General features: G+C 40.3%; 1 protein-coding gene across 2 annotated transcripts in view; it reads right to left on the bottom strand.

The window, feature by feature from the left end:
• The window catches only part of adamtsl3 (ADAMTS-like 3), a 167,904-nt gene that overhangs the window by 59,876 nt on the left and 87,801 nt on the right, over positions 1-20,227 (bottom strand). For both annotated transcript variants that reach the window (XM_084108936.1, XM_084108937.1), the window contains exons 6-8: positions 19,356-19,592; positions 14,676-14,802; positions 3,422-3,496 (exon numbers count right to left, since the gene is read on the bottom strand). In XM_084108936.1, the coding sequence (XP_083965062.1) occupies positions 3,422-3,496; positions 14,676-14,802; positions 19,356-19,592 (439 nt within the window). The remainder of the gene's footprint in view (positions 1-3,421; positions 3,497-14,675; positions 14,803-19,355; positions 19,593-20,227) is intronic.

Here is a 20,227-nt window from a genome sequence, read left to right as displayed (position 1 = left end):
ACACACACCTGACTCCATTCTGGCTTGTAATGTCCACTTTGATCCAAATAAATGGCCACCCTAAATTGTTTCTCTCTGAAATATGTCACTTTATGGAGGTAAAATCTCTCACTCCCACATTAAATGTTTCAAGTCATAAAATACTTGACAATTTCAAATATAAATAAATGTATTTCCGTTGTTTGCACACTGATACATCGTTTTGAGGATAATTGCAGATCCTTCATGTAAATAAAGCAACAGAACAACATGTGTTAGCGGTGAGGGAAAATCAAACAAATGGTCAAAGCGGCTAGAGAGCGTCTGGCAGCAGCTGAATATAATTATGCCTTCTTCTCGAAACAACTCACAAAGACATTCAATTGTCGTTGTTCTGACAAAAAAAAAAGAAAAAGAAAAAGGCAGTTAAAATGTATTTGCTTAGTCAAATGGATTGAATGAGGATTTTTCTGTGATGTGGTAGATCACAGATTAGAAAGGCTGTGTTAAGTACTTTTAGCAATGGCAATTATTGGAACATTACAAAAGAGCCATCATATCTACAACATCTCAATGCACAAATCTATAGGGAAAGTTCATAAACTTGGCTGTTCTACAGTAGATATTGGATTATACAGTACGTTTTTGTTTTCTTTATTTTTCTAGTCTTTTAAAGTATTATCTGTATTTTCTCATTTATTATGTGAGCTTTGGGATAGAGCCATCTTCAGCTCAAACCTCATTTTTGAAACATCGGACAAGTCAAACACCCACTAAATACCCTGTAGTTTTTGATGGAGATCTAGTTTGCAACCAAAAAGGAGTAATGGGCAGGTTATAGGGTTTAGATATCAGTGTGTGTAGTCTGAAACGTGGTTTTCTACAGAACGGAAGTGTGTATTTGTGTGAGTGTGGGTCCATCGGATGTGGAACGGTACTTTGGGATTGGACTTCAGCATACTCCGCGTGTCCGTTATGGAAGTCTGCTAGATTACTGGCTCTGTCTCCATCGTACTGGGCTTTCAGCCACCACAAATTAGCCTGCATGAACACTTCATTCTTCTGCTCTATCCTAAAGTTCCCTCAAACCTCTTAGCATTTTGTCCAACTCAGGTAATAGGAAATCTCTTTTCTCTTTTTTTCTTTTTCTTTTTTGGTCTTTCAGGCTAGATAGATATAGAAAATCCATATGCATTCCCACACTGTGCTTCTACACCAGGCGACTGTGTCAAATACAGTTTGGCCGTGTCACTGTGGAGGCATTGTGAAGTTCAGACTTTAGACTATATTGCAGATGTTGAAAGAGCTCTTTGGAAATACCTCAGATGACCCGTGACAACTTTCTGAGAGGGGCAAAGCTATTATAAATTGATTAAAATGCCCAAATGTAACAAATAAAAAAATAAAACAACACAAATGACAGTGTGAGAGGTAAGACTTTCATCGAAGGTTTGATTTTGTGTAAGTATGCAGTGAAAGTTATCCCAGATAACTAAATTAATTTCTAATATAATATTATAATCCTATTGAAATATAATACATTTAATCAAATATAGTATATTCTTTATAAAGTACTGCTTAAATGTGGATGAATTTTATTGTATTGGCATAAAAACTAAGCCAACTTCTTTAGTCATCATTAGTGTTTCCAATAGGATTTTGTGAGACTGTGGTGGGTGGACCTTGGTCCCTCTGAGGAGGGTCCGCAGGCATTTTATTTTGGTGGAAAACTTCTCTGAAAACAGGTTTACAAGGTTTTACAGGTTTACGGGCCGCCACAGGCTAGATAATGAATGGGAAATGCTGAAATAATGTTACAATGCGATTCACAAATAAATAAATAAATAAATAAATCAGGGTTTAAAACATTTCTGTTAATTGAAATAAAGATGAAATTAAAACATTTAAAAAAATAAGCTAAATGAAATAGAAATATTGCATTTGCAATAAACTGAAATAAGTTTAAAGGGATAGTTCGGCCAAAAATGATATTAAACCCATGATTTACTCACCCTCAAGCCGTTCGAGATGCATATGTCAATCATTTTTCAGACGAACACATTTTCAGTTATTTTAGAAAATGTCTTAGATCTTTCAGTGGTTATAATGTCAAGTTATGGGGTCCACCTCCTTCAAGTCCCAAAAATGTGCATGCATCCTTCACAAAAGTAATCCATCCGGCTCCAGGGGGATAAACGAAGGCCTTCTGAGGGTAATCCGTGCGGTTTCGTCGTAAAAATATACATATTTAAAACTTTATAAATGAAAATAACTGGCTTCCGGTAGCGGTCGACGCGCGTTCACAGAGATGGATGCCGGCGTATGACGTAGGACATAGCGTTTGATTTAGCTATACTTCGTTCTACGTCACAACGCTTCCTACGCTACGTCCTACGTCATACACCGGCATCCATCTCCCGTGAACGCGCGTCGACCGTTGCCGGAAGCCAGTTATTTTCATTTATTTCATTATTTTTACGACGAAACCGCACGGATTACCCTCAGAAGGCCTTCGTTTATCCCCCTGGAGCCGGATGGATTACTTTTGTGAAGGATGCATGCACATTTTTGGGACTTGAAGGAGGTGGACCCCATAACTTGACATTATAACCACTGAAAGATCTAAGACATTTTCTAAAATAACTGAAAATGTGTTCGTCTGAAAAATGATTGACATGTGCATCTCGAACGGCTTGAGGGTGAGTAAATCATGGGTTTAATATCATTTTTGGCCGAACTATCCCTTTAAGTTGAAGCACTAAAATTATTAACTGAAAATCAATAACACAAACTAAAACTGATATAATACAAATTAAACATAAAAAAGCCATTTTTAAAAAACAAAAACAAAAAAATAATAAAATGCCAAAAGCACATAATGAAATTAAGATAAGCTAAAATTAACATGAAAACTACAAGTATAAAAATAAAAAATGATTCAAAATATTAATAAAACTTAAAACTAAAATAACCCTGAAATAAATAAAGTATAAAAACGACAAATAAGGTGCTTCACTTTCTTTAGGATAAATATAATTTCTCATATTTCAGCTGAGTTTAGAATGAAATAGGATTTGTCATTCGAAAGATTCCCGATGGTGTTAACTGTCAGATTTCAGAAATTCTCTCTGGAACAAAAACTAGAGTGTGGAAAAACTAGCAACTCCTTGACAGCTGAATGTCACCTTGCTATCTCTCGAAACACAGTGAGACACTATTATAATTGCACTCTAAGGCCTCGGCCCTGAGGCAGAAAACTGGATTAATTCATATTATTAATGTTGATTCTGCAACAAAATCCTTTGACAAGTGTTAAATGGCTTCTAACCGCCGGATTAAGTCGAGACTTCATACATGATAGTTTTATGACAAGTTAAGAATTAGACCCAGAAGCTGTGAAACACCACAGATCTTTGTATAAAGTTAACATGTATAATCTCACCAATCACGTCCGGTCCCTTGGCTGTGATTCTGAGGCCTCTGCTTCCCATCGGCACTTCCATCACCGTCTTCATGGCTGCAGAAGAAGAAGAATCACAAACCAGAGACTCATTAAAACAACACATAATACAGTGACTGCATCCTAACTGCACCATGATATTGTGGCAGATGTTCATATAGTTTTATTATATTTTTAATGTAGACATGTATTAAAGGAGTAATGGAATATAATTACAGTATTTTATTGAGTAAGCCATAGCATTTGTGCATTTATACTAAGAGTATTTAGGCTACTGTTTTTCATACAAATACCATAGAAACCATATAGTTACATTTTATCATGGTATTGAGGTGCTACTGTCTATGCATGGTTTTAACAGTGGTTATCAAGATCTTAATGATCATAATGATCTACTATGGAATTTTAATAATACTCAAACAGACAGAATATTTTAATTTTACAATATAAAAATGAGGTTGTTATAATTTTTACTGTTTTTGTTGATGAGCATAAATTTGCATCTGCATCCAAACTCAAGCTACTGCCAAATGTGTATTTCTAAGAGACAAAACGTGTAATATTATTGATACTGCCGCCTGCACTGCAAACTGTGTTGAAGCAATGTGCCAGCAAAGTCAGACTTGAAACAATATCACCCATTAGCACATGCAGAAACTAAGAAATTCATTTGTCAATTATGTATTTTGTTAAAGAAAAATGACTGGAAAAGTGTAAAGACTTCAAAAAAGTGAAGTGTTCTGACAATAAAGAGTAGTTTAAAACCACAAATAACTTTCACTTAGGAGCAAAAATCTGCCTTTAACCTTGAAAGGAATAAAGATTTGACATTTATTGTACAATTATAGATATCGACTGATATGAAAAAATTTATATTGGTAATGTTTTTGGCCATGTTGCCCAGCCCTAGTTTATCAAAAAAAAAAAAAAAAAATGTATTTGCCTCAATTGAGCATATTTTTAGAATTTATGCACATCTTGCCGTTGCCATCCAGCGTTTTTTTTATGCGATAATCCAAAATTCTAGTGTAAGTGAAGTATGCAGTGTTTCACTCCAAACACAGTTCGGAAATACAGCATCCCTCACAGCTCATGTCAGTATCCATTGTGCACGTAAATACAGTCATTACACGTTTGAGAGCAAATGAGTTGCAAACACACAGACACTGCAACTCTGACACGCTTAATGTGTTCGACCTCTCTCCATAAAAAAAAAACACATTTGTGGCTTCCCAGTGTACTGCTGAAAAAAGAAAACCCACCAATTTCCAGCTCAGTAAACAGAAAACCACAACAGAGAGCAGCTTGAGTGCTTTCAGTTATGGTTGGATTGAGAGCGTTCTGTAAAAGCAAGCGTAATGGGGGTAATGGAGAGAATGGGGTGGAATACAGGAAATCTCTCCAGTTACTCATCTCTACTACTTTTTTATTCTTTATTTAGATTTCTCATACACATACACTTATTACAGGGATAATCCCCTGGAGCAAAGGAATAGTTCCCCCATGAAATGAAAATTCTGTCATTATTAACCCCACTCAAGTTTTTCCAAACCTATAGAACAAAAAGGGAGATTTTTTTGGAACTGGTTTGGAACAACATAAGAATGAGTAAATAATTAAAGAATTTTCCCTCTTCTTAAAATCTTTTTTTCTTAAAATATGATCATGCATGATAAAAAATATATATATTTTCAACTATGAATGCAATATTAGTATAATATTTACCTCAAAAAAATTATGACTGTCACTCATTTGTGGCATCAAACAGTCTCCCCTCAATAAAGTTTTATCACAACTCTGCTTGGTTATTAAAGAGCATGTTTGATATAAAATATGAGACGTGTATAGAAAACAATGAAAAATCAATGTTAATATCACTTGCACACAGTGTTTTTTTTTATTCCGCTTCATTTCCAATCAAGCTGTAATTTTATAAAATCTTAATTTCCATAAGGAATTTTCAATTAAAACACGCATACTACTGTATGGCTAAATTCATGACATGCAAATGATCCACAATGAGGCAAAGAAATCAGCCATTTTATATAACCGGGATCTTGCTCAAGTGACAAAATGGATAATCATGTCTTGAGGAAATCTTAAAAATATGAAAATGCATGATAAGAAAGATGAATTATTGCCTATAAAATATAAATTCATAACATGCTTGCTATGAAATTAGCAACAAAAAGGCAAAGCGAATCAGCTATTTTATTATAAAAATGTTTAAAATGTAATTTCTATCACTGTCATTTGCACCACAGAACGCTTTTGAAAAAACACAGCTCATTTGAGATGTGGTGAGAATGTTCATGATTTTCAAAGAAAATTACAAAAATGAAAAATTGTTCTGCATGTATTATAGCCCTTGGAGATTTTTAGTGGTCAAATAAATAAATTAGTAAGGATGTAAAAAGTGTGTTTTTTTTAAAAGTGCCCCTGGTTTCAACAGCAAACACCCTTAGCTTGTAGCCTGGCAAGCTACAGCTTTCAAAGTAGCTTCTTTAACTTCTTTAACTGAGACACTTTTGGGTCAAATATAAAGTGAGTGGCTTGTGTAGATGCGAAGTGCTAATGCCGTTTATTGCATTAGCAGGAATTGATGTAGGAAAAGAGGTGTTTTTCCCTTCGCTCTGCAATGCTCACCGCATCCAGCAATTATAGGGCTTGGAAATGCACCAACATCATGGGAGCCCCAAAATATTTACTTTTGGAAACATATATAGAAAGTACTGGAATTTATTGCTATAATGAAAAAACTTTCAGACACCAGTCAGTTGTAAACAGGGTAAAAAATGCCCAAACAATGCTGTGTTTCAAAAAAACCAATAAAAAAACCCAAGACGTAATTGCCCTCACTTTAAAAATAACCCAACCATGCAAGTGTGACTTCAAATTTGTTTATAACGATGGAGAAAAAAGTAATCTAATGTGGCTAACTGCTCCACAAAAGATGCATCGACCCGCAAGTTTAATTTAAAATTAAAAATCACACAAACGTTCCCATAATGCATCTGTGTTTCTATCGCTCTACTTTAAATGCAGAAATGAGTCACAAAGGAATGAATTAAAAGAGCCAGAGGCTCATTAGCAGCTTTATTGCATTTTAATATTAACAGATCCATGTGACGCTCTGGAATCCTGACAGTCATCCAGCCCGGATTGAAGTCTTTTGGGAAATGACCTATCCGATCACCGGACTTCCATCTGGAGACCTCATGACGGCTCTACGACTTACGAGAAGCCTACGTGTCAGTGCCACGCATGTGAATTATTAGTGAGACGGCTTTTATTAAAGAATGCATAACTTGTTTGGATCGAATTACCTCGTTTTTGGTTTAACAGGCTTTGAAAATGAATAGCATGATTGTGTGAAAATGTCTTGGTAAGGAGAAAAGTTCCAGTCACTCAGGTTCTGTTCCAAAACCCAGTAAGCTGCATTGCTTTCTATTTCCTACAGTCAAAGCGCTTTCTCAGGCAGCATCAACAGAAATAAAACCTATTTGGAATAATCTATGATGTAACTCACAATTAGAGATGATGAATTATGAATTTAAAGCCATCGGCATATTGGCTATAGCATGAAAAAGGCAGATACTGATGGTTTTGATTAATTAACTACATGAAGGCACTGAGTTGTAAAGTGTCTGTTGCATAATCCAAAAAAATGTCACGGTAGAAAAAAATGAAATACTTGGCAAAACAAAATGAAATATTCAAGTGCAAAAAGGCGCGAAAGAGAACTCAATTTGGTACTCGATGAGTGAGAAGTTTTGTGTGTGCAGTCTACACACATCCAAATTGAGTTCTCTTTCACTTCTTATTGCGCTTGAACAGACAAATTCATACAACATTATATCAAAATGCCCATCTTGGTGAGTATCCTAGTAAACAGTTGGTTATGGCTTAAGTGAGCGTGAACAGTTGAGAAATAAAACGCACGTGTGTGTCAGTATACTGAATCCGTGCAGCTCTTAAAGTGACATCAGCCTAACATAACAAATAAACAGTTTGTAATATTAATTTACCCTATTTATTCATGAAATAAAAAAAAATCACTGTCGGTGAAGGTCATGAAACAATGTACTATCATGGAAGAACTATGTTATCTTTAAAAATCCATACATTTATATGTAAAAAGTAACAGAGTGACTGACTAAGACTGAATGCATAGATCATTTGACACAGTATCAGATTGTTTTGTTTGGTCCATTTCTATGGTTATCAGTGTCAATCGAATTCAGTCATGTGTTTAACTATGGTTGTCAATCCAGAAACTTTGCAATGTGTAGTTCGAAGCATGAAAAATACATATTATCTACAGAATGCGAGCAAAGATCGCTTCCATTACAATCACTGAAGCTGTCAATTACAACGTGAGGTACACAAAGCTGCACTGTTGAGAAAACGTCTCGGGTTACGTATGTAACCCTCGTTCCCTGAGTAGGGAACGAGACGCTGCATCGATACTCGATACTTTGGGGAATGCCCTCGGCATGACGCGTCTGAAGTCTGTAATGGAACTATTCCAATCTTGATTGGTGCTCGTCACTCGTGACGTTGCATGTGACGGTGATCCGGAAGCTATAAAAGGGCAACGGAACATAGCCGTATCAGCTTTTAAAGGGTCGAAGCAAGTCGTTCTCAGGAGCACGAAAAGTGTGGCCGAGAGATGCAGCGTCTCGTTCCCTACTCAGGGAACGAGGGTTACATACGTAACCCGAGACGTTCCCTTTCGTAAAGGGAACTCCCGCTGCATCGATACTCGATACTTTGGGGAACGAATACCCACGCCGCCACACTGAGAGAGACCCTGCCCTGGTGTGAAGCAATCTGGCACACTCAAGACATGAGAACTTGTGAACCTGGTGTAGAGGACAGATCCAGACTGTAATGTTTGATGAAGGTGTGTGGGGAGGCCCAGCCAGCGGCATCACAGACCTCTTGAAGAGAAACCCCTGCTAGCAAGGCTCTAGAGGATACCACTCCTCTGGTTGAGTGAGCTTTTATCAGGAGAGGTGAAGGCAGATTGCGCACCTCGTAAGCTGAAGAAATAGCCTCTACTATCCACTTGCTAATAGTCTGCTTGGAGACCGGGGAGCCCTTCTTGGATAACCCAAAACACACAAACAGCTGGTCCGACTTCCTCCAGCCCGAGGTCCTATGTACATAGGCCTCAAGAGCTCGGACCGGGCATAACAAGTGTAACTTAGCTTGATCAGCCGACACATGCGGTGGAGGATGAAAGGCCGGAAGGATTATAGACCGTGCCACATTTGTGGGCACCTTAGGCACGTAGCCAGGTCTAGGGTGGAGAATGGCTCTCACTCTGCCAGGAGAGAACTCGAGGCAAGAGGGAGCCACAGATAGCGCCTGCAGGTCGCCAACTCGTTTCAGGGAAGTAATAGCGAGCAGGAAGGCTACCTTAAAGGATAAAAATTTCTCAGACACCTTATCCAGGGGTTCGAAGGGTGCCAGGGATAAACCTTCGAGGACCACTGCCAGGTCCCACGTGGGGACCCTAGGCTGGATAGCAGGCCTCATCCTCCTGGCTCCACGAAGGAAACGAATTATGAGTGGGTGTGTCCCCAGCGTGCCCACCCCTAAAGGCGTGTGGAAGGCTGATATAGCCGCCACATAGACCTTAAGCGTGGACGGGGAGAGCCCGTCAGAGAAACGATTCTGGAGGAACTCCAGTACTGAAGCCACTGGGCAGTTAACTGGGTCCAACTGATGTTCTCTGCACCATAAAATAAAAATTTTCCATTTAAATGCATAAAGTTTCCTCGTGGAGGGGGCTCTAGAGTTTACAATGGTCTCAACAACCTCGGTTGAGAGACCAGAATTTATGAATTGGTCCCCCTCAGGGGCCAATCCAGTAGCTTCCTGGGCTACCGCCAAGGGTGAAATATCATGACCTTGGGCTGAAGAGGGAGGACCATCCTGATCCGGATTCACCGCGGAAGGCCTGCCAGAAGGGCCCAGATGTTTGGAAGCCATATTTGGGCCTGTCAGTACAGGGCCACTAAGAGTAAGCTGATCCCGTACTGCTGAACCCTCTTGTACTCTAGAACCCCCGGGGGCAGAACAATCGGGGAAAGTATACACAGACATGGCCTCAACCATGTCTGTATCATGATATCCAAACCCAGCAGAGCTGGAAGAGCATGGGAGAGGTGGCGCAGAAGGTGGCCGTCCACATAAAGGGGAAACAGGAGCACCTCTGACAAACCGACCTCCATCCCGGCTAAAGCCAACTTGGGGTGGAGTTCGAAATCCCCGGGCTGCAGCCCCTGCCTCGACAGGATGACTGCCCCCTCTTTGATCAGAGAGACCATCGACATAGTGTCTGTCAAAAATAGAACCTAATGGTCTCTCTGAAGTTTCCTCAGACCCTGTGTTTCCAACACAGGTACTAGGAGCAGGAACCATAACTTCCTCCCCATGATCAGAAAACGAGGGCATGTGCGCGTAACTCTGGTCATGCGGAGTGGGTTCCCTCTCGGGGAAAACCCATTGGTCCTGAGCCACTACTACAGGGCCCCCATGTACAGCAGGCCAAAGAATAGTATGTTGAACACTGCTGCCAGCGAGCCCACTCTTTAATAAGGTCACGTAGTGGTGGCCTGGCCTAGCTTGATATTCATGACTATGGTAAGGAAGATGAGTGTCTGAGCTGGAGACAATTGTGCCTGCATCATGACTATAACCTACACCGCCCCCAGGAATCGGTTTCTCTGAAGAGGCACTGGTGATTTTTCCTAGACTCTGAGCCATATTCCCTAGCACCTCACGAGACTCGGAACAACACCTCGGTGTTGAACCGTCTGCTCTAGTAGTCAATGGACAGGAATGAGGATGCCCTGAAGACTCCATGGAGCTAGGACAGTGACCATGCATTCCGAGGAGGTGCGGGGATACAATACTAGGCCGAATGGAAGAATCCGGAACTGATGTGCTTTTCCCCCAAAAGCAGATCTCGGAAACTTCCCGTGATGGGGTTAGAAGGGAATGAGGAGTTAAGGGCCTTGTGGATCTATCACGACAGACCAGTCCTCGGAGCTGGTCTGACTGACAGTTGGAATCTTGAATCTGAACCCCCTCGGAGGTTGATCCATTACCCTGAGATCCGAAACAAGGCCTTACTCCCCTTCCCTCACAGGAACTATGAAGTACCGGCTGTAGAACCCGGGCTCCCGAAACCGAGGAAGAGCCCACCTTGAGGTTTCCTTTGTTAAGAGAGACTTGACTTCCTGTTCCAAGAACCAACCCTGCTCGGGGCTGGCAGACATGTGAACCACCCTTAGTAGATAATATTTTTATATTAGCTCCGCTGTAAGCAGGACCCTCCAGGCTATATTTTGAAGACCCCTCGGGGTGTCTAAATATGCTATTACGGGGACCAGTCCCTCGAGACTGGCCTTGGCTAAAAATGTTCAAATGGTTTCGGTGACCTGAAGCAGCTAACTGGCAGGAACTAACCGAAATATGCTCTCTACAGACCTCCTGAGAGGCGGCGAACTCGACAGGGCCGCAACGTTTCCGGGCAGATACTGCGATTTGTGTTCGCTGGAAGCCGATGTGTCCCGAAGCGCCATCGGCGGCGGGAAGTAAACATCGATTTCCTAAGGGCTGTATAAGGGGGCGAGACTCCTGTACTCGCTCTCCTGGGGGAACGGCCATAAGGGTCTGCGTGTTACGACAAGACCTCTTAGTTGAAGCCATCTTAGCCCGAGAGACAGTCCTCAGACCTGTCCTCGATATAGAGGGCTTCATACGAGAATGTCTCTTCTGGCCCCAAGCCTTATACGGGGGGGCACGAGAGGAAACCTTCTCAAAATATGTTGAACTGGCGGCTGTCCCCTGAGGCTGCCCCCTGGCAGCAACCCCATGAGACCTAGATTGACAACTGGGGATAGCTGATTGTCGCTCTGCCTCCTGAAACCTTTCGACAACGGTTCTCGCCGCGTCGCCAAAGAGGCCAGAAGGTGAAAGGGGGGCATCGAGAAGGAAAGCCCTGTCTTTCTCCTCGATCCCCAAGCGATTAAGCCATAAATGTCTCTCTGTGACGACTATTGCTGCCATAGAACGGCCAATAGCACGAGCCGTCTCCTTAATAATACGGAGAGATAAGTCAGCTACTCTACGAAATTCAGTAATACCGTTGAGTGAAACCTCCCAGTTATCATCCACCTCTTTGAGGAGGTCAGCCTGGTATGCCTGTAATAACCCCATCGTGTGTAGGCATGCACCGGCTCGACCCACCGCCATATAAGCTTTCCCTAACAAATTCGATGTACGAGATTTGGAGGGAAGTGTCTGAGCTATCAGGGGTGACGCAACGTCGGGGAGAAAATATTTCGCAAAATATTCCTCAACCCGAGGCATCACCCCATAACCATTCTCATTAGATTCCCTAATAAATGAGTAAATATATACATGGGGGGAAAATAATTGAGATGAACATGGATTTTCCCACGATCTCGATACCTCAGTATGAAGATCAGTGAAAAAGGGAAGGCTCTGACACAAAGATTGTGACTGGGTCTGCAGGAAGCGCTCATCCATTTTATTTTTCTTAGTCGCTTCCTGCTTATTATATGGCCATTCAACATTTAATTTAACCACTGCCCTGGTCACAACCTCCAGCAATTCCTCAATAACGGGAATATGGGGTGGCGAATCCCCATATTTATGTGATTCAGTGTTGATAATATCTAACCCCTCGGAGCCAGATAAATCAAACGCTGTGTCTTTAACACGGTCGGGAGAAGCCGCAGCGCGGGCTCCCGAACCGTGCGCGAGACCAGTGGAGCTGGTTAATAAACACTGAGAAAGGGTCGCAACCGTCTCAGTGTTATCTGCCAGCTCCACGTGCGAATCCCATGCATACAAGCGGCGCGCTGCCTCAACAGACGCGGGGCCTGATGCACTGGAAACGCGAGCCTGATCTGATTGATCGAACAAGCTCAAACGGGAGCGGAGCTCTCTCATAGATAGCTGAAAACAGTCTGCACAGACAGCGCCCTCGAGCACTGCCCGTGCATGCTCCACTCCCAGACAAACAACACAAAACGAGTGCGTGTCACCCTCGCTCAAATAGCGCGAGCAAGGGGACGCACACCGCCTGAGTCGTTTCTCTATATTCGCCATATATATATTGAGATAGACAAACAACACCAAATAAGACAATACAGTCACACAGAACGCTTGCTGAAGACAGAAAGCTGACACGGCTATGTTCCGTTGCCCTTTTATAGCTTCCGGATCACCGTCACATGCAACGTCACGAGTGACGAGCACCAATCAAGATTGGAATAGTTCCATTACAGACTTCAGACGCGTCATGCCGAGGGCATTCCCCAAAGTATCGAGTATCGATGCAGCGGGAGTTCCCTTTACGAAAGGGAACTCCCGTTATAATCAATGAAGCCATCTATGCTGTGCAATGAATCTCTTATTGACATTGTGTTTATACATTGTTGGTTATAATAAAAGGATTTGTGAGTGTGCAAGTCCATTTTGAGCGGATTCTGACTAACTTAAACACATCTGATTGGCCTTTGTGTTCACAAGCTAAACAGATGGGTCTGTAATGGCTGCTGAAAATTCAGCTTTGCCATCAAAGGAATACATTTTAAAATACATTCAAATATAAAACAGATATTTTAAAATGTTCACTTCACAATAGTACTGTTTTTACTGTGTTAACTGAAATCAAACAAATGCAGCCTTGGTGAGCAAAAGAGACTTCTTTCAAAAACATTAAAAATATAAAGACTCCAAACTTGAACGTTAGTGTATATTTATAATTAACTTGTCTCGCGTCATCCATCTCGCAATGCATTTTTCCTCAAAGGATACATGTGATGCTGCCAAAGGTATCTTAGTAGGCAGCATAGTCATGCTACCTACACTTTGGAACAGCCTTTGCGTGGAGAGTGTGCTTACGATGCCTAAAAATGCAGCCTACGCGGCGTGTTAAGTTTTGGAACAGAGCCGTAATCAGAGCCATTTGAGCACATTGCTGTAAGACAAAGGAATTTTTGGATGAGGAAAAATCCTCGGCAGCCATCAAACACAAGACCCTGCAGAATCTTACCAAAAACAATATAAAACTCAAGGCAAGAACACTGTAAAGTGCCACAGAAATAGCCTTGTGCTCCTCAGGCTGGCATGTTTTAAAGGCGACATTCAGCCATACAGCGTGCAGAAAGAAAAAAATATCTGTCTTAATTAATTTGGGGTGTGGTTGTTACATAAAACAGTTTGGTTATTTGATATTTTTAAACAGACATGATTTCAGCAATGGCGTCCTGCCTAAAATCCAAATACTTGCCCAGCAGACAGAAACACAAACTGAGTATTTGGGTAATAATCTTAAAGAAATGACAATTAGCTATTTACAAGCAAAAGCCACAGCATTAAGTGTGTTATTTCTCACAAATGGACTTAGAATCCCTCACATGCTTTAAAGGGAATCAATAACTCTATCTTCAGTCCCAGAATGCAAACAATCCAACTGCTGGCAATCACATAAATTAAGCAGGCTAATAAAGCTGCCAATGCTTGCACTAACCGAAGACCACAGGGAATGTAAGACTGCCCAAAACACAACCGTTTATGGCTTTAGTGTTTCTGAACCTTTAGGATTATTTGATTTGATACAGCAATAAACTTCAAAAAATAGGGGGGAAATAGTGCAATGACTCATTCTAACATTCAGAATCATCTAGAGCTGCATGGTTAATTGGAATAAAACCAAAATCGTTAATTGGCTAAGTGTGATTATCAAATGGCAAAGGAATAATTAAATGAATACAGTATATGCGATGTGTGTTTCAGAGTGAAGCGCGTTACTGTGATACTTTCAGTGTCTCAGACTGGATCAGTTCACAGTAAACCCGGCTCCACATGAACTCATCTCTTCATCTTCTCTGAGTTTAGGTCACTTATAATGTGAATTTAAGAATGCAACATGCATCAACCATTTTCCCAAACTTGTAATGAAAAGCGTTTATAAACCAACTGTAAAGAAGCTTTAAGGGCTCACTGCAGTTTTCTGCCATTGTAAAAGTGTTGTACAATTTATGACCAAAAATGCTTTAAAAATCAAAACTCAAACACTAGCTTTATAACCAATCCCAGTCCGAATGTCACAGAGATCAAAAAACAAAGCAATACTCCAAAAACAAAACCAACAAAGAAGAATGTGCTTATGTATGTGTGTACCTACGTTCTTCAGGTGAGATGTGGGGCAGCGCCTGGCCTCGGACTAGTCGGCAGGTGGAACCGTCTCCAGCGCACACGCCACAGTTGTCCTCTTTAGCATTGCTTCCCAGTTGTCTGTCACAGCCAACTTCCTGTAATAAATGACAGAGCAACCACTCAGAAAAAGGCAAAATGGGACAGAAAGGACATAGAATGGCAGTCGAGTTGCACTCAAGTCACAAAAAAATGACTTGAGACTTGACTTACTCTCCAAATAAGACTCATTATCCACTACAGCATTTTGTAGTGAACATTTTCCTGATTCATGCCCAGAGCTGAAACACTATTTTGAGTGAAGTCTGCGGGACCTCAACCAACAATTCATGTTTCCTCCATAACAGAAACTAGCTGGCTGGTGCACGGCTCCAAAACTACAATGTTTAAGCTCTACCTAGCATCATCAAAATTCATGGACAGCCAACATATAAAACATGAGAGATTACCAAATCATTTTTCAGAAGTTTTCATCCCTTGCGCACATGTTCGCTCTCAGAATCCTCAATATTTACAGAGAAATCTGTGCTACTCACAGTGATGTTCTGCAAAGAATTTGCCATCTGTGCAAGAAAAGCTGCCCAGCTTTAATGCAAAATTCTGTTTACACAAGCAGGGCAATAGGGAAAGCAGCCAGAGATAGCAAACAGCATGACTTTACTCGGTAGCTCTGGTAAACAAGCACAAATAAACAGACAAGCTTCATTTACGCCAATTTACCTAATACTCACAGGAGCTGAGGTCAAAATAGGTGCAACGCAAAGGAAGTTTCATTAACACTGTAGAATTCAGTTACAGTGCAGTACTGCTTTGTATTCTGATGATTGTATATGATTTGGCTTGAGTTTATTGTGTTTCTTTGCTCTCGGCCAAATGAAAAGCTGAAAGTCTACAGAAAACATTAAGAGAACTCAGAGAAAGTTCATCCAAACATTTTGTCATAATTTACTTACCGTCATGCTGTTCCAAACTTGTATGACTTGTGTGTGTGTGTGTGTGTGTGTGTGTGTGTGTGTGTGTGTGTGTGTTTGTGTGTGTGTGTTTGGAACAGAAAATGAAGTTTAGTAGAATGTACAAGGTGTTCTTGCAAATACAAAACAAAATGTAATGTGAATGGACCAAAACAGCTCCATAAAAGACTGTGCACTTTATTCCAAGTCTTCCCGAAGCCATACAATAGCTTTGTGTGAGGAATAGACAAACACATTTAAATTTAATCTGAAAACTGGTTAAAATGTTGCCTCTGGTGTAGCTCTCAAATCTCATAACACAAAATTAATATCCACGTGGCACATCACGTTCAGTTACGAAACATGCAAGAGCAAATGGATGTCAAACCTGGCAGACCATGCCTTTTATGTGCCATTTTTTATATATATTCAAGACCACAAAATAGATTTCTTTAAAATTTTCAGTGAATTATTATATGACTTGTTCCAGTCTGTTCCTCAAACAACGCTAATGTATTTCAGAGGACATGGGATATTGTGCACAAGCACAAGTCATACTACTTTCATGGGGGAAAAAGAAAGTCGGTAGTATTGAGGTAAATACATAAGGGTAAATAGTGGCATACGGGTTCGCACCGGAGGAACATTTTCATAGTTCCTATAACTTGGTGGAAGTACCCAATTATCGGCGTGTTCGCACCCCAGGAACTAGGAACGATTTTAGTATAGGAACGTCTTTTGTGGGGACTAATTTAGCTGCTTCAGAGTAGGGTCTAACCCAGCACAATAGGAACTACCAGTGACATAAATGTATGTTGATAGACCGAACGTGTGCAAAGCACTGGCACCCGCCATTTTTAAAAAGCTGTGAAAATACAGTTTATAGCCTATATTTACTCCACGAAAACTCCATGAACATGGAAAACAGCTATAGATGGACCGACACATTTATGCTCAGCTAACGCCGCTATAATATACTTTCTTTGTTTAAAGGGGTGGACAATATTTTTTTACAAATATTGTAAAATAAGTATCTGATGTTCTCAGAGTGTGTATGTGAAGTTTTAGCTCAAAATACCCCACAGATATTTTTGTATAGCATGTTCAAATTGACCCTTTTTGAGGGTGAGCAAAAAAGCGTCGTTTTGTGTGTGTCCCATTATATGCAAATGAGGTCGGAGCTGTGTTAGCAGCTCCATTACCTCACACAGACACGCACTAAAATGTCAGAAACTGTTCTGCCTTTAATGTTCAAACCGGAGTCGCACAATGATGGAGAGACTCAAGCAGAAGTGGCAACATGTTGTATGCAACAGGACGTTTCTGAATGGTTTGTTTATGAATTCATGTAGCTGATGTGGAGTTAACTATCTTCTAGTCACTCATTAAACTGCGTTCCCGGGGGTGGGGTTAATGTAAATTTTAGGGTTTGTGATGTCACTAACCCGGGAGGAAGCTTGTGTAGTCCCTATCAGTTGTTTGTTGTAGTCCTTAAAAAGCGATTTCTGTAAAAGAAAATATCTCCCTTTGCTTTGAACTTTGAGCGTCGTAACTTTGCAGATGTTGTTTATGCTCAAACAGCAACATTACACACTAACTAGAGTTAGAAAAGTGAAATCATAATCAACCACCCCTTTAACAGTTGTATCTAATAACATATTATTGTATGACCATTAAACAGATCATAAACTAATGTAGACAGAGAATGGGAGCACTGTGTGCTCAGGCTCTGGCGTTCTCAGCGCCGTCAAAGTAAAAGTCCACAGCACTGTCAAAATAAAAGTCCTGCACAACAACCAGAGAGGCAGGATATTAGTGATGGCTTATGTTATTTCAGAGTTTCTACTGGCAGCGTGAATGAAACCAGGAAAATGTTTAGTTCTCGGAGGACCGCCCTGCTGGCTAGTTCCTATAAATACTCAGAGCGAAAGTCCCCATTTCTATATTTGGGTGAACTATTTCTTTAAGCACATCAAACATAGCCTTTATAAACACTGCAAAGTTATTCAAGCTCTAGGTGCACTGGAAAGTTATTTGTGAAATGAATGCTAAATTAGTGCTAAATCAAGTCTAATATGTATGCAAGCTTTCAGCTAGTAATTACCGTTAAGTAGTTTCCAAGCAACTTCTTTTTTGAAATCCTGCGTTTTAACTTCCTAAACTGGAGCCATGGTCAAATGGAAACTCAATCCCTGTCTTTCTGTCGATTCGGCCTCTTTCTCTCTTTTGCTCACACAAGGACACAGAACTGAGGTCAATCTGGCAGAATCGTGACCTAAATATACCCCAAATCCACACATATGTAACACTGAAAAAGAGAGACGGTTTTCCTATGTTTATGGTCATTATTTCATTATCTTTTCACTTTCGCTGCAGGTTTTATAAAAATATTTTTAGGAAATGTGAACTGTTAGAAACATCCAGAATGGAAAACCTGTTGGCATCAGTACTGCCAAACAATAACATTAAGCTTTTGGACATGCAATAAAAAAGACTGATACTATGGCAGAAGCAGATGGTTTGGTAAGTCCAGTGGATGGATATTTGATCCAAATACATTCAGGAAAAGAAATGGATAAAACTGTAAAGCTTATTCTCATTGTAATAATATTACTGTAATGCATGTCAGAACAGAGCTGAAAAGGTCAAGAATTCTCCCTCGTAAATACTGAGTGACTCTGGCTTCAGAAGAACGTTTTTCACCTCATCAACAAGCCTAGACTGTACTTTAAAGGATAGAGGTCTTAACTTAAGCGCTGTAAATGCTCACTTAAGTAGGCTTATGCATAAATAACATTTTCGGATTTCAGTTTTTAACAGAACTTTGGTTTTCTGGGAGTTTTGCCATCTCATACTGCGTTCAAGTGCACCTGGTAAGCACCTACTTCCGCTAGACAGTCGTTTTTACAACTTCTCACAAATCCAAGCCAGAAACAAAGTACAAAAACAGCCAAAACCAATCAAATAAACAATGGAAAAGGTGAAAATGAATCATTATGATTAGAGTGGTTTAATTCAAGTCTTGTGAAGAGATTTGATTGCTTTAAATGTTGAATAGATTTATTTTTAGCTTATTCACATATAAACACATACATAGAGCACATCACATACAGTAGTTCAGTAAACTACTGTTTAATAAAAATGCATACTTTGTTCTGTACCGAAAAAAACATAATGAACCGTGACTTCAAAACAGAAGTATGTACCAAACTATCATTTACTGTTACACCCCTAGTGTTTACCATATGTGATGTTCTCTTTGTATGTGTGTCGATCATACTTTAGACGTAAATAAAATCATAAATTAAATCTATTCATCATATAAAGTGATTGTATCTTTTAACAAGACTTGAATTAAACCACCGCCTGATTCATATGGATTCATTTTACAATGCCTTTATGACTTTTTTGGATCTTTACAGTTTTAGTTACCTGGAATTTCAAAAGAGTGACAGAAACCTCTCTGGTTTCATGAAAAATATCTTCATTTGTGTTTCGAAGATTAACCAAAGTCGTGTGTTTGGAACGACATATTTTTGCATGAACTATCCCTTTAAATAGACAAAAGAGCATAGTAAACAGCTAATGCTCGCTATAGTGCCCCTTGTTGCAACTCTTATGATGTAATGCTCTGATATTTCAAACTCGAAGGAAGCATCACTGGCAGCTTCCGTAGCTTAAGTTAATTCAGTAACGGTTACCTGACAGATCCCACTGATACACATATCCAGAGAGTCCGCTTTACACCGAGTGCCGTCCAACACTTTGGGCGCCAGTTCTACCACCAGGCTTTTCCCCCGGGCCTGACATCGGAGGGTGCAGGGTGAAATAGGGTCGTACGTCACAGGTATCCACTCGTAGGTTTGTCCCTGGTACTTGATGTCATTGTGGGCAGAGCATTGTTGAGCCCTGAAGTCACCTGACTCTAGAGGACAGTCCTGATTGGTAGAAAGAAAATTTGACAGCTATCAGATATTTTTCACATCTTTGACTATAATATAATAACAATGACATTTAAAAGACCCAACAGTAACAACTGGCCTGACAATGACACTGGAAATATTATTTTCTATGTGGTAAGATTAAATCGTGACCTTATGCGTAACATCAGCATATGCAGATGACTGGGTGCATTAACGAATGGAGACAGTGTAATTGAACTGTGGCAAACCACCATGTTTTGAAAAACAATATTTCCTATGTCATCTCCTGTGCACTGAAGAAAACCACAATTCTTCCTCTATAGCTTGGGACTTTGAACTCATTTAATCATTCGATCGGCTCAGAAACCCCCATGTGCAAAGATCATCAGTGATGCCCATAATTGAAACGTCTCCATCGGATGGAGCGATTACAAATGTCAGGATCAGTAATGAAAATAAAAAGAACAATTCAACAACGAATCTCATCAATGGCAATTATGAAGCCTGAGAGGGAAGACCAAGCATCAGTTCTCACTGTTTTGATGGAAATTGGATAAATGTTATGCTGGGAATCTTTCCCAGATGGCTCTGATTGGAATTGTGGGCGAAGGAGGAATGTGATTTCAGATGAAACCACTTCAATGGTAGAA

This window comes from Abramis brama (genome assembly GCF_963993115.1).
Source record: "Abramis brama genome assembly, chromosome: 3".
NCBI lineage: Eukaryota > Metazoa > Chordata > Actinopteri > Cypriniformes > Leuciscidae > Abramis > Abramis brama.
This window is presented reverse-complemented; position numbering and strand designations above follow the sequence as displayed.